A 14,445-nucleotide genomic window follows, 5' to 3' on the forward strand; every position below is an offset into this window, starting at 1 on the left:
ATGGCCCCTGTTGGCCAGATGCCTCTTGCAGGATTCAGCCCTTTGCTAGTAGACTTGTCCTAAGGAACTAGGGTAACATAAGATATTTTTTATAGTTCAACAAGATTCCCCCAACATCCCTCCAAAGATTTACAAGAGAAAAATCAGGTTTCTGCTTTTTACAGTAAAGAAAGACAAATTCTTTCTTTCCCACAGACACTAAAGAATGACCTGATTGGCTATTTGAAATGACTGCGAATTGTTGGGTCCCATGAAGTATTTTACAGAAAGCTCTGCCAAACAATTTTTTAATTACTTAATTAAAAGAATCCCCTCTCTGATTTTTTTTTTTAAAAAAAAAAGGTAATAAGAACTTGGGACAAAAATTTCATTATAAAAATGCTTAAGTGGCAATACCCTAAAAGAATTTGTCTCTAATATTGTAGTAAGATACGTTTTCTGTCCAAAATATAATCGATTCACCTTATTAACTAACACAATATCAGCATTATAAAGTGGTTGTATGTGGCTTTCCTTAATAAACAATCCAATACATAAAAACCCTTGCTGGTCCCAGAAATCTTTTTTCCCCTGGAGATTTTTAAGCAATACTTTTTTCACTGCTGTCATTCAGTAATTGAACTGTGTCAGCCAAATGAAAACTTTTATAAGCTTCTCAGAGGACAGTGCAGTGGTACTGTCTCCATTTATATAAATCGAGTAGGGCAGCTAACTTTCAGAAGGCTGGCAGTGGGCAGGGGTGCAAGTTACTTCATTGTTGAACCATTATTGCCATCTATTGGGCTCATCGTGCTATTGCATTGTGTGAACCCTGAAAGACAGTAGTTAAATCAATTTAGAACTTTCGAACAATTTAGAACAACCTCGCTGACTTTTTACTTGAAAATCTTTTTTATATAACGGATATTTCTGGGTCTGACTGAAGCCCATAGCTATGGAAGAATGTAATGCTTCATACTGATATGAATATTTAACCTAGCAGAAATGTCCATTAATTCTTCAGGGGAAAAACAATTCATTTAAATGAGTGTATATTGGCTACATATGAAGCTGAATTATTTCTGATGGAGTTAGATTTCCAATCATGCTGATATTTAAGGACTCACCCATGTTATCCTGCCCTCTTAAAAATAATATCAGCATTTTCTACGATATGCGCTTCGTTGTGATGACAATACATCTATCAAATAAGCTTGCAGACAAATCATAGGATAAAGTTGGCCCTTCACGATTTTTATGTAGTGACTTTGCTGCCAAAGCCCCAGAGTTCCTGCCCCAGCTCCTAACTTCTTTGACTTCTGCAAGGCCTTGGGAAAAATGTCAACACAAGATCACTGAGCTATGTGCTGGCCACGCATTGCATGGAAGAGTCGCGGCTTGGGAAAGGAGGGAAAGATGAAGGAGGGATAGTTCATCTGTTTTCGGGGTCATAGAGACCCTGAGAGAGTGTTGGTATATCAAAATAGAATACATGTACTATAGAAAGCAAACTGTATTAAATGCCAGCAAACTGTTTTCAATGCCACGTGTTTAAAAACATATAGAGAAAAAATATTGACACGCATTTTTTAATAGAATTTTGAAATTTTAAGTGCTGTTTATTAACAAATCCAGATTAGGAAAAAAATCTATATTCAAAATGTCAGTATAATTTTCTATAACGAATAAAATTTAAATCCCTGAAAAAAATAATTTTAAAACAAACAGAAAGCCCAACTTCCAAGGAAATCTGTAATTGATTTTAGGTAAAATATGTGTTACAAATGCTGTAAAGCTAAATGTTGAAATGGTGACATCATGATCTGTTATTGAAATTTGACAGGAGAAGCTGATACGGAAAGTGACGACGACGATGATGATGATGACTGTAAAAAATCTTCAATGGATGAGGTGGGTACTTGGGGCTTCTGGTCCCTAAGGCATTCCACCACCCTGTACTCTCCTGGGTCTGTCTCATGGTCACTTTCTGCCATCTAGTGGCAAAAAGTAGATTTGTGCCTTCCAATTGCCAGCTTCAATTTTTGAGGCAATTAAATGGCTTATGAAATGTTCCAAAGTCCAGAGAAGATATGGCGTTTAGAAAAATGATCAGAACTGTGACATTCATTGCATTGTTTTAATTTTGGAACACTAGAGCTACCTATTTATATAAACTTAGGCATCCCGAGTAACTTGATTGGCTCAAAAATATTCATTGCACAGAACCTAGAAGAGAATCAGAAGCAGATCAACTGGAATTTTAGAATTTTGTCTTAGCAAAAGTTTATACTGAAACAATCTGGGCAACAGAGAGAGACCTCACGCCTTTAAAAAAAACAAGTTAAAATGAAAGATAAAGCACATCCAGGTGCAGTGGTGTACACCTGTAGTTCCAGCTACTAGGGAGGCTGAGGCAGGAGGATGGCTTGAGTCCAAACATTTGAGGCTGCAGTGAGCTATGATCACACCACTGTGCTCCAGCTTAGAAAACAGAGCAAGACACTGTCTCTCTTTAAAAATACGTATTTTTAAGTTTATATTGAATCTGCTTTCAAATTTGTTAGATATGTTCTGTCTCAATGCTTGTAGCTCTACAATTTAGTAAAAATGAAACAAAAAATAAGCTGCTCTTACTTGATGTCCTTCCTCTTAGAATTATTTTTTAATGTCTAAAGTTTTGCTTAATTATGTTCCCCCACTACATTTCAATTTTTGATTTCCAGGAGGAAAACAGCTTACCATGTCTGGCAAAGTATATGTTCCTGAGAATGATTTCAATTGTGTATAATTTCTGATCAGTGATTCTAAATAATTTTTAAACTCTCTTACTAATTGGATAGTCCATTTGCAAATGAATGTTTCCCAGTTAACATTTGACCTAAATATTACTACCAGAATTTTTAAAAGAAACTCATCTCCATGCATTCTCTCTTCTAAAAATGTGAGACAATATTAGATCACTCTACAGAGGCCCATCTTGTGCCAACACTGCATTATTGGTTTTCTTTTTCATTAAAAACTCTATCAAAGTCATATGTCATAGCTAATAATAGCAAAAGCAACATGAGATTGTAGTACCACTTGCCAGGCACTGTTCTAAGCTCCTTCACATAAATTAACTTATTTTTTAATCAAAAACCCCTATATGCTGTAGGAACTGATTTTATCCTAATTTTACAAATGAGTCAACGGAGGCACAGAGCAGTTAAGTAAGTTGCCCAAGGTTGCCCGGTTTCTAACTAGTGGACTTGGGATTCGAAATCAGGCAGGCTGGCTCTAGAACCCGAGCCATTAATCCCTGCACTATGCTTTCCTGCTTGTCTAAGACACATCAGGAGCCAAGAAGGGAGGGAGGGAGGAATGTTGATGAAGGAAAGCAGGAGTTGTTTACCCACCCACGCCCATTTCCACAAAGCCATCTTTTTATTATTATTATCAATTTTCCCTTCATTTGGTGGTCACCTACCTAACAATTTTCTTATTGTACAGTGAATTCTTAATTTATGAATCCGATGAGAACACATGGACACATAAAGGGACATGGGGCCTACCTGCGGGTGGAGGTGGGAGGAGGGAGAGGATCAGGAAAAATAACTAATGGATGCCAGGCTTAATACCCGGGTGACAAAATAATCTGCACAACAAATCCCGGTGACATGAGTTTACTTATATAAAAAAAAAACCTGCACGTGTACCCCTGAATTTAAAATAAATGTTTAAAAAAATTACTAACCTTAGACAACACCTATGGACACCCTGCAACGGAAGATGAGCTATAGCTCAGTGCTTCTCAAACTTTGATGGGCATTCCAATGACCTTAGTAAAATGCAGGATCTGAGTCTGAGGCCTGCAGAGGGGCTAAGATCAGGCATTTCTAAATGGAAAGGAGGGGGCAGGGGATAGGGAGTGATTATGTTGGGGCCATGCTGCCAGCCACCATTCAACCTCCCACCTCCCTTCCTCCCTCCCTTTTATAAAATGAGGTGTTGCTGTTGCCTTTCTCCTGTAATGAATTTTCATTTTGTAATTTTCAGAAAGGGAGGGATGATTTTCTGCGTGCTTGAATCATGTTGTCATTTTCCTGGGAAAATAACTGATAATATAATGCTGACTCTGGAAATGTTTTCTTTTTTATTCCTACTTCCAGGGGACTGCTGGAAGTGAGGCTATGGCCACAGAAGAAATGTCTAATCTGGTGAACTATATTCAGCCAGTCAAGTTTGAGTCATTTGAAATTTCAAAAAGTAAGTTTTCCCTGGAGAAAAACCCCTCTTGTAGCATATAATGATTCTATTTTAAATACGGAGTAATGGGACCAAAGAATGTTACCCTTAATAGAGCGATTTATGCTTTTGAAGGCTTAAATGTATGTACATTTTGACTGTCTTGTTACCTTTACACATATAATAAATATACATGTATTGTAATATATAAAAATAACCATATGAGAAAGTATTCTATGGTGTTCTCCAAAAATATTTAATAGGGCTGCCGGCCATACATGGCTATCGGAAAGACACATGACCAGAGTACAACTAATTGGGAATTGTACTTTGCTTTTTGTTCGCAACACACAGTGAGATCCATCTATTACATAAGTGATAATGTTGAAATAAACTATCTACCTATTTCCCAGAAGGGAAGCAGGCAGAGACTTGATGAACCCTGATAATTAGAAATAGAACCAATTTATCTATATTCCATTTGTCCAGCACATTTATATATTTAGAAGAAAATGCATTAACTTCACATCACTTAGTGTTTTCCCTTTATTCAGCTATACATATCCATACTTGTGCAAAGAAAAATATCATCTTTACCCAGACAAAAGGGTTCTTTTATGAAAATGCCTCTTGTATTTGCATGAAGTATAAGATGCTATCGGATTAAGGGAATCCTTGAAACTTACTAGCCGCTTATAAGGGTGTGCCCTTAAAAACAGAAATGTTGCCTAAATGTACTAGCTTCTAATCAAGGATGGCTTTGCCGCTATATCAAAATCCAAGCCTCTACCAAACACGCTTGTTTATATTTGTATAATTTTACAAAAAGTCTTCACTTAGTGGTATATGCAATCTAGATCTCTACAACAAAGAATTCAACTTCCGAGAGTTTATATATAATGATTTCTCAACATTTAATTCGATGTCCTAATTTCTGATGTTTCTTACAAGTTGTTTTCTTTGAAACATCCTAGCGTAGTTATTTTTATATCACTGTAATTTCATTGGCTGCAATGAGTTTCTCTAACTCATTAGTTAAAAGTTCCAAGACAAGTAGCCAAGTGTGAGAAAGAGCCAATATATTTAGATTCTTCAGAACCTGGAAACAACAGCACCAGCTAGACTCACAAACAAGCACTTTTCTCCTTGTGTTTAATATCATTTTATAACCTTAAAAAAAGAATATTCAACATATTTTACCAAGTACCTATTAATGTTGACTGAATTTTAATTAATAGCTATGCTTAATTTAATAAGTCATATAAAGGTAGATTTATGATGGACCAAAATAACAGAAGCCAAGGTTTGCCTTAGAGTGGATTGGAGAAGGTGAGAAGATGGATGACGAAGCCTGGAAATCATTAAGAAGAAGGAGGTTTTAATTTTGAAAGAGAGGTCAAAGAGGGAAAATATCTCAAAGATAACTCAGTTTAAAAAAATTCAGAGCTATATAACCACCCTGTGCTATACTTATCTAAAATACTGCTCATAATACTTGGTTTTTAGTGGGGATGAGGGTAGAGAAAGTGATTCTCGGTCTTTCTAAACTAAGATAACTTTGTTTTGTTTCTCTCACTCTAATTGGAGGCTTGAATTTCACTTTCAAAATGTTTCTCTTGTGTTTAGCACATCCTCCTCTCTGGCCTCTATTTTATTTTATACTTTATTAGTCCATTCTCGTGCTGCTATGAAGAGATATCCGAGACTGGGTAATTTGTAAAGAAAAGAGGTTTAGTTGACTCACAGTTCTGCATGGCTGGGGAGACCTTGGGAAACTTAACAATCATGGCGGAAGGTGCCTCTTCACAGGGCAGCAGGAGAGAGAATGAGTACAGGCAAGGGAAATGCCAGATGCTTATAAAACCATCAGCTCTCATGAGACTAATGCATTATCATGAGAACAACACAGGGGAACCACGCCCATAATTCAATTACCCCCACTTGGTAACCCCCCCTTGACACTGTGGGTATTATAATTCAAGGAGATTTTGGGTGGGGACACACCCAAGCCATATCATGTATCTAATATGAAAATGAAGCCATGAGACTGGAAAATTTCCAAGGATCTTTCTGTTTTGAAAGACCATAATTCTGTCATATTAGTTATTTGAACCAAAAAAGCATATACAAACTGATAAGGTGGCAATGTGGGCATGAAAGAGATAGTCAGCACCTAGCACAAACATTCCCATGGTCTCTTTTGTTAAACCCCATATTGGCCCTAAGAAAAAAATCTGGGTGAATTTAGAACAAAAGATTCCCACGGGGTCCCTGCTCTTTTGACAAATTTTTTTATTGCCACACTATACTCATCTAAAATTCATTCATGTCCCTAAATTACAAAAGCATAAGTAGCTCTGACCCAAGTAGCAAACGTTAGAAAAGACAACTAACAAGACTCAACTTTTGTTACAGGTAAATTGTGCACTAGAAAAAAAAATTAAATATTGAAGTTACATTGAGGATTATTTTCCCTCAACTTGACTGAATATTTACCCATTTCTTTTATAATGTTATAATTTATAACAATGAATTGTATTTCTCACCTTCCCCTTTTTTGTTTCGTTGTTGCTTAACTCAGAAAGAAATAAAAGTTTTGAAATGTCTTCCTTCGTGGAAACCAAAGGACTTGAACAACTCACCAAGTCTCCAGTGGAATTTGTAGAGTATCCTTGATTTGACGAATGACTGCAGAATGAACACAGCTGAAGTCTTGTGCTATTTGTTCATTTGGTTTTTTAATAAGGAGAAAGATGCATAAAATGGCTTAAGTATATAGCCTGGGGCGGATAAATAGTTTCAGGTATCATATACAATGCTGGGCGGGGTAGTCTGGCCTATAGAACAAAAAACTGGTCTTGGAATAAAGGAAGCGTAGATTTCAAGGTTGCCTTCACGCCACCAAGCTCTGTGTCTTTAGGTAATTTGCTTAATCCTGACTTTCCTTGTCTATAAAGCAGAAATAATTATACTAGCTTTATGGTTTGCTCTTTGGATTAGGTACAACATATGTAACATGAGTGTGCATACTTTACACATATATAAGATATATGTAAAGAAATATATACCTGACTTGGCATCTCACATACTTATATGTACTATATGTCCAAATAGTAGGGATGATGATGATGACATTGTAAATATAAATATACATTACTAAGACTGGATTTATTGATATTACTGACAACAAAAATTTTTGCTATTATCCATGAACTAAAATAAAGTGAAACAGGCTATTAAATTTCTTTCATAAAATTAACAGTAAATATCACAAAGTGCTCAATTTCATGTAATAAGTCCTAGAATAAAGTTAACCTTTAAAATTCATCAATGGAAGAAGAAACAAATGTTGACTCCATAAATAAAGTCCTGCTAGAAAATTATCATCGTTAGTTTTCATTATTGACTGTGTGATAGATCTTGTCTTATCTCATTTAATCCTCACAATAGTCCTATGACATAGAAATTGTTAAATCTATTTTATAGATGAGGAGACTGAGTCACAGAAAGACAAAATAATTTGTCCAAGGTTATTCAGCTAGCAAGTTTGAGAGTTGAGGTTCAATTTCATTTTGCCTAGCTCAGAACCCTAACCAACCTTCACCTAACTTGGTCATAGGAACTAGTCAGTCATGTTTTAAAGACATAGCATGGTCCAACAACTACAAGATTCTTAGGATAGAAAACTGATGATGATAGGAACCAAAATATTAAGCAAGATCAGAAACTTCCATGGTACATTGACCTTGCTATCAATTATAAAGAGTACCACGGTCTTGGCAAATAGCATTCCCAGAGAAAATTAATAAAAATTAGCAGACAGCATTTCAAAAATAGCTATACAGTGCATATTATCTACTTCTGCCAAACACAATATCATTCTTTCAAATGATTTAACACATTCCAGCCTCCTTGTGTGTCCTTAGTCATTAAGTCTGTCCTTAATACTCTCCACAAAATCACATTGACTTTGGCTCAGCCACTTTTTGCTACCCCATTGACTTTTACCCACGGGGCTCTGCAAAGGTGATGCTATGCCTATGTGATAAGAGCATACTTATTCTGTTTGTTTAGAAAGCTTTTTGCATATTTGATATTACTGACAACAAAAATTTTTGCTATTATGCATGAAGTAAAATAAAATGAAACAGCCTATTTAATTTCTTTCATAAAATTAACACTAAATATCCCAAAGTAGCCCAACGAGATCATCAATATTTACTTCATTTTCCAAATGGAGAAAGATGGAAGGTAGCTTCTTAGTTACTATTATTGACTAAATATTTTTATAATTGTATTCACTACTTAACATGATGGTCCAGATATAACAAAATGCAGCTTAGCAGGATATATCCAAAAGGAACACGTGTGGATTCATCCAACTATATGCCTCAGCTCTTCTGGAATGCAGGTTGTCAGATGGTGGCACTTAATTTCCAGACAATGGGTAAGTACATGCTTGTTCCCATTCTGCTATGAACTCACATTGCCAAGTGTCCAAAAACCATTCTTACATAATTGGGGGAGAGAAAATTGCCAGACTTCACTGAAAAAATAAATAAAAGCAAATTTCAATGAAGGGAATATCAATGCATAAAAAAAGTGAATTTTGAAAATCGAGACATGTTCTTCAATTATTCTGTAAATGGATCTTTATTTCTACATGCTTTGCATTATTTTTCAAACAAAAATTTTTATGCTTTTTAAGATAATACATATTTATTTTGAAAATAATGGAAAATTCAGTAAGTATTTTAAAAACAAACCGCCAGGAATGCTACCAACTCAGAGATTCCACAGTGTTGACTTTTAGCTTTGTAATCTATGTCTTTTTTGTCTACATATAAATGCTTTTTTATGTAACTACTCGTTTAAAATAAATACATATATATTCATATATACGTATATAAACACACACTCACCTAAGTGCCATAGAGAGACATGAATTTCAATAGCTGCATACTAAGCATATTTCACAATTCGCTAAAAACTTATTTCTATTCCCTAAATTTCTTTTGGAAAATATTTTAAAAACAGAATTACTAACGTTAAAAGATGTGAACAGTTTAAGTACCTTTATGAATATTGCCAAATTGTCTGTAAAAAATGTTGTGCTACATTACTCCGCTGTCAGCAATGTTTAATATGATGTGGCCTCTCATTTGCGATCTTGGTTAAGTATTATCGTTAAATAATAATAATAATTAAACCAGACAAAAATGTGTTATTTCACTGTTATTTTAAATTCATTTCTTGAATCATTATTAAGGTTGAACTTTTTAAAATATGTTTCTTGGTTTTTGTATTTCTGCTTTTATGAATTACATATTCAGGACTATCGTCAATTTTCTCATTGATTTATAACAGCACTTTTTATTTAAAGGGTATATTGTCTTTTGTGAAACAGAGACAAATTCAGCGGATCAGGTCAGGCTGATTAATGTTTAATTAAAGTTCTTGGTTTACTTGTATGATTACAGCCTCCTCACCCCAGGATGAAAGCCTTGTGCTCCCATTTTTCTCATGGTTTCTTTTTTATTTAACCTTTTCATCCATCAAAATTTAATTTTGGTCCATAGTCTCAGTGAGATCAATCCTTTTTTTTCATCCTAAACAATCATTCCACTGAACTGGAATTACACGTTAATAGATACAGCCTTTTTCATTATTGTTGTTAATTCAGACCCATTTTTTCACTTTATATCTTTTCCATTAATAAATTTGTCTGCCTTCCTGGATGCAATAACTCACTGTTTTTACTGTATTTTATAATATGGATTAATACCTGGAAGTGGTGATTCTCCTTTACTACTATTAATTTTCAATTCCTTTTTTTGCCATTGCCAGTGGAATTCTTATTTCAAATAAACTTAATTTAATTGAATTATGTTTTCCTTGACCACTAAAAAAAAACTATTTTTAAAATCATATTAAATTTATAAATTTATCTGACAAAAACTGACACCTTTTTAATTTTTAGTTTTTCTGTCACAGGAAAAATGCTTTTCTCTTTACTTTAAAATTTTTTGTATTAAGTCCTCAGCAAAATCACTTGTCTTCATTAGAGGTCTAGTTTTCTTAGACTGAATCTTTTTATTATATTTTTAACAGATTGTTTCTGGATATTTATATTTGTATATTTATTTATTTTATAAATGATTGTATTTTACAAATGATCATCTTCCTAAACTCTTATAATAGCCTATTTTTTGCAGTACATTCCATTGTAATTTTTGGACACACAAAGACAGTAATTTAATCATATCTCATTTCTCCACCTGCCTTATTTATTGCTTTGGCCTCACCATTCTCAGGTATTAAATGAGGGTTCTGAGTGGGCATCTTTCTTTTTTATTCAGTAGGAAGTTCAACATTATGCCTGTTATTAAGTATCTATCAAGCTCTAAGCCATGATTACGAGTAATTTGCTAGATATTTATGGCTTTTTAAAATCAATTAATTTATTTTTATTGATACATAATAGCTGTACAAACGTTTGCAGTACGTATGATAATTTAATACATTTATATAATCAAATCAGAGTAACTGGGATATCCATCACCTGAAATATTTATCTTTACATTAGAAACAATTGAATTGCTGTCTTCTAGCTATTTTTAAATGTACAAACTATTAATGTTAACTATAGTCACCTCCTTGTCTATCAAACACCAGGTCTTAACGTCTTCTATCTAAGTGAAGAGTGGGCATCTTTTGCTTCATCCTGATCCTAATATAAGTTTCACTGTTGTGATATCATCAGGTCAGATATTGGCTGTGACTTTCAGTCAGATATTCTTTAACATACTAAAGGACACGGGTCCTATTTAATGTTTTAGAAGTTGGTATTGAATGTTATTAAATGTCTCTTGGACATCCACTGGGATGATCATATGTTCATCTTTCGGACATAAATGTGATGTTATCTTAATAGATCTCATTTCCTAATATATAATTATCCTTTTGTTCCCAAAATAGGCTCTACTTATTTGTTGTGTATTATTTTTAGAACATATGACTTGCTAATGTAATTTTTAGGCTTTTGAAGCTAACTTTTTCAAGTGTCATAAATTCATTATTGTTTTGAAATTTTGTCCAATTTTGACATCATAGTTATGTTTATAAAATAATAGTTTAATAAGAGAGAAAATTTCACTGATTTTTTTCTGCTCTAAAAATAATTTGTTAAATGAAACTTTAGAATAATTCTGCCATCACCTCTTTATTATGCACATAGAGATGAGTCATGACACAGATAATCTGGAACTGTTGACAACTTCTCAGATTCTTTACAACTTTAATATGTATTCTTTCACTCTATCAGTTACAATATGTGTGAACATTCATCTGACGCACTGAGTCTGAGGAAAATTTTGACCAGTAACCTTTGTCCACTGGAAAAGAGTCTATGTAGAATTAGATGTTCGTTGTAAGTAATCACAGAAGTGCAAATTATAAAAAAGAAATTTTTTGTACAAATTAAAAAGCAAGAAAAGGAATAATAGAATCCTCTTTTAATGAGGCATGGAGAAGTCCATTCTCAAAAACATGGCTTAGTAGTATAAGCTGGTTTGAGCTTTCTGAAGGGCATTTTAGCAAGGCATCAAAGAAAAATTTTCCAATGAGGACATCATTTGTTCCAGGAAATCCTCTCATAAGAAAATCGCTGATCATGGCTTCAAAGATTTCACCACAATGATGTTTATCAAAACATTATAAGGGTGAAAAATTAGAAAAAACATAAATGTGCCCAAAAGGGGAATGGTTAAATACATTATATTCTAATATATTGTATTAGATATTATATTCTAATATATTATATTAGATATTGTATCATATTAGAAATTAGATATTAGAATTAGAAATTAGAAATTAGATATTAGATATTGTATCATAATATTCTAATATATGCTTTATATATTAGAATGATATATTTAATATATCATTCTAATATATCTAATATATATTAGAATAATATATTTAATATATTAGATATTAGATATATTAGAATAATATAAATAATATATCTAATATATGTTAGATATTAGATATTTTGTATATACTATATTTATATATAATTATATATTATATATTAGATATATGTATATTATATTAATATTTAACATATATTATAATATACAAATATATTCTAATATATTTAATCAAAGGAATTTGAGACAGCTGTTATAATTAAGGCAGATACATATTAAATGAAATCAATATACTGTATGTCAAAAATATATTTGAAGTGGAAAAGCAGACTGCACACCCACCAGTTGGCAGTGATTATTTCTGGACTTGGGGATTAGAGGTAATTTTTTTCTTATCTGTGTTTCCTACATTTCTACAATGATTCTCTTCCAAGGGAGTACAGTCACAAAAGTAGACTGGGATCAACTTTACTTTACAATCTTACTTTCTTACCCCAAATATAGATAAACTCACAATAAGGCTTGTGTTTTTGATACTCAGACCTGGCTATGCAAATAAATATGGGGATGTATGAATACAACGGGAAGAGTGGCTACAGATTGAAGCCAGAGTTCATGAGGAGGCCTGACAAGCATTTTGATCCATTTACTGAAGGCATCGTAGATGGGATAGTGGCAAACACTTTGTCTGTTAAGGTAGGTATACCCCATCACAAAATTGTTCCTAACAATAGTGTTGAATTTATCTACATTGCATAAAGAAGTGGCTTAGTCATTAAAAATTTAGTAACTAGCAAAGATTCTACTTTCTTCCTACATTTTTTTTCTCTAAAGATCAAATACACATTAAAAGTTTTCGTAAGGGGTCCATGTGTTCTCATTGTTCCATTCCCATCTATGAATGCACACAGGAAGGGGAACATCACACTCTGGGGACTGTTGTGGGGTGGGGGGAGGGGGGAGGGATAGCATTAGGAGATATACCTAATGCTAAATGACGAGTTAATGGGTGCAGCACACCAGCATGGCACATGTATACATATGTAACTAACCTGCACATTGTGCGCATGTACCCTAAAACTTAAAGTATAATAATAATAATAATAATAATAATAATAATAATAATAAAGTTTTGGTAGGGTCGGGCGCAGTGGCTCACGCCTGTAATCCCAGCACTTTGGGAGGCCGAGGCAGGTGGATCATGAGGTCAGGAGATCGAGACCATCCTGGCTAACACGGTGAAACCCCGTCTCTACTAAAAAATACAAAAAAAAAACCAATTAGCCGGGCGTGGTGGCGGGCGCCTGTAGTGCCAGCTACTCAGGAGGCTGAGGCAGGAGAATGGCGTGAACCTGGGAGGTGGAGCTTGCAGAGAGCCCAGATCGCGCCACTGCACTCCAGCCTGGGCGACAGAGCGAGAGAGCGAGACTCTGTGTCAAAAAAAAAAAAAAAGTTTTCATAGGCCACATGAATAAGATATAGTGACTGAACTTCATTCTTAATGATAAAAATCTGACTCTAAATCAATAAAATGAGTTGGAGAGACTCATGATAACCAAACCTCTTTTTTGGTGTAACTAACCTACTGTGAAATTTACATGATAATTAGTGGCCCATATTGGAGAGATTTTCCGGTCTTTTTTTCCCCCTTTGGTTCTTAGAAAATTAGAGACAGAACATTCCCTCAATAAATTATCAAATATTAAAAAAAAGCTTTCAAGTTACTTTAAATGGTTTTTGAAAATCTTCCAGAGTATTCAGAGATTTTAAAACACATATTAATGATCATTAAATAAGAGTTGCTTTATTAAATATATATGTATATATACATATGTCATAAATATATAAAAATCATAGATATATACACATACATATGTATATCTGACCCTAAACAATTCTAAATTTTTTTAGTCTTTGAAATTGATTTTATATCAGATATAATTTTTTAGCTACCAGAAAATATTTTTAATACTATGAAAGGAAAATCAGTTTTTTAGAATACATTTTACGTGGATTCTTCATCGTTAAAGCTTTTCAAAAATATTGTCTGTTTTCTGTTTAACTGAATAACTATAGAACTAAGAAATTTTTTTACTGGACATAAATGTAATTTTTTGATTAACCTTAAACAAAGGCATTTGAAAAACTATGTAAAAAGCTTTCTATGACAGCTTCACTAATTTCTTTCTACCCTAAGCAGTTGAGCACGTTTTTACCTTAAAACTTTCATCACTTTATATCAAGGGTTTAAAGAATAAAATTTCAGTGAAGTGTCTCATAATTATATCTTTTGAAATTACTTCAAGCCACA

General features: G+C 33.6%; 1 protein-coding gene across 2 annotated transcripts in view; it reads left to right on the forward strand.

The window, feature by feature from the left end:
• Nucleotides 1–14,445, forward strand: part of PLCB1 (phospholipase C beta 1) — a 745,127-nt gene that overhangs the window by 580,813 nt on the left and 149,869 nt on the right. For both annotated transcript variants that reach the window (XM_019017473.4, XM_019017472.4), the window contains exons 15-19: nt 1,823–1,890; nt 4,128–4,224; nt 6,785–6,869; nt 8,526–8,650; nt 12,676–12,830. In XM_019017473.4, the coding sequence (XP_018873018.4) occupies nt 1,823–1,890; nt 4,128–4,224; nt 6,785–6,869; nt 8,526–8,650; nt 12,676–12,830 (530 nt within the window). The remainder of the gene's footprint in view (nt 1–1,822; nt 1,891–4,127; nt 4,225–6,784; nt 6,870–8,525; nt 8,651–12,675; nt 12,831–14,445) is intronic.

This window comes from Gorilla gorilla, chromosome 21, assembly GCF_029281585.2.
Source record: "Gorilla gorilla gorilla isolate KB3781 chromosome 21, NHGRI_mGorGor1-v2.1_pri, whole genome shotgun sequence".
In the NCBI taxonomy this organism is placed as follows: Eukaryota; Metazoa; Chordata; class Mammalia; order Primates; family Hominidae; genus Gorilla; species Gorilla gorilla.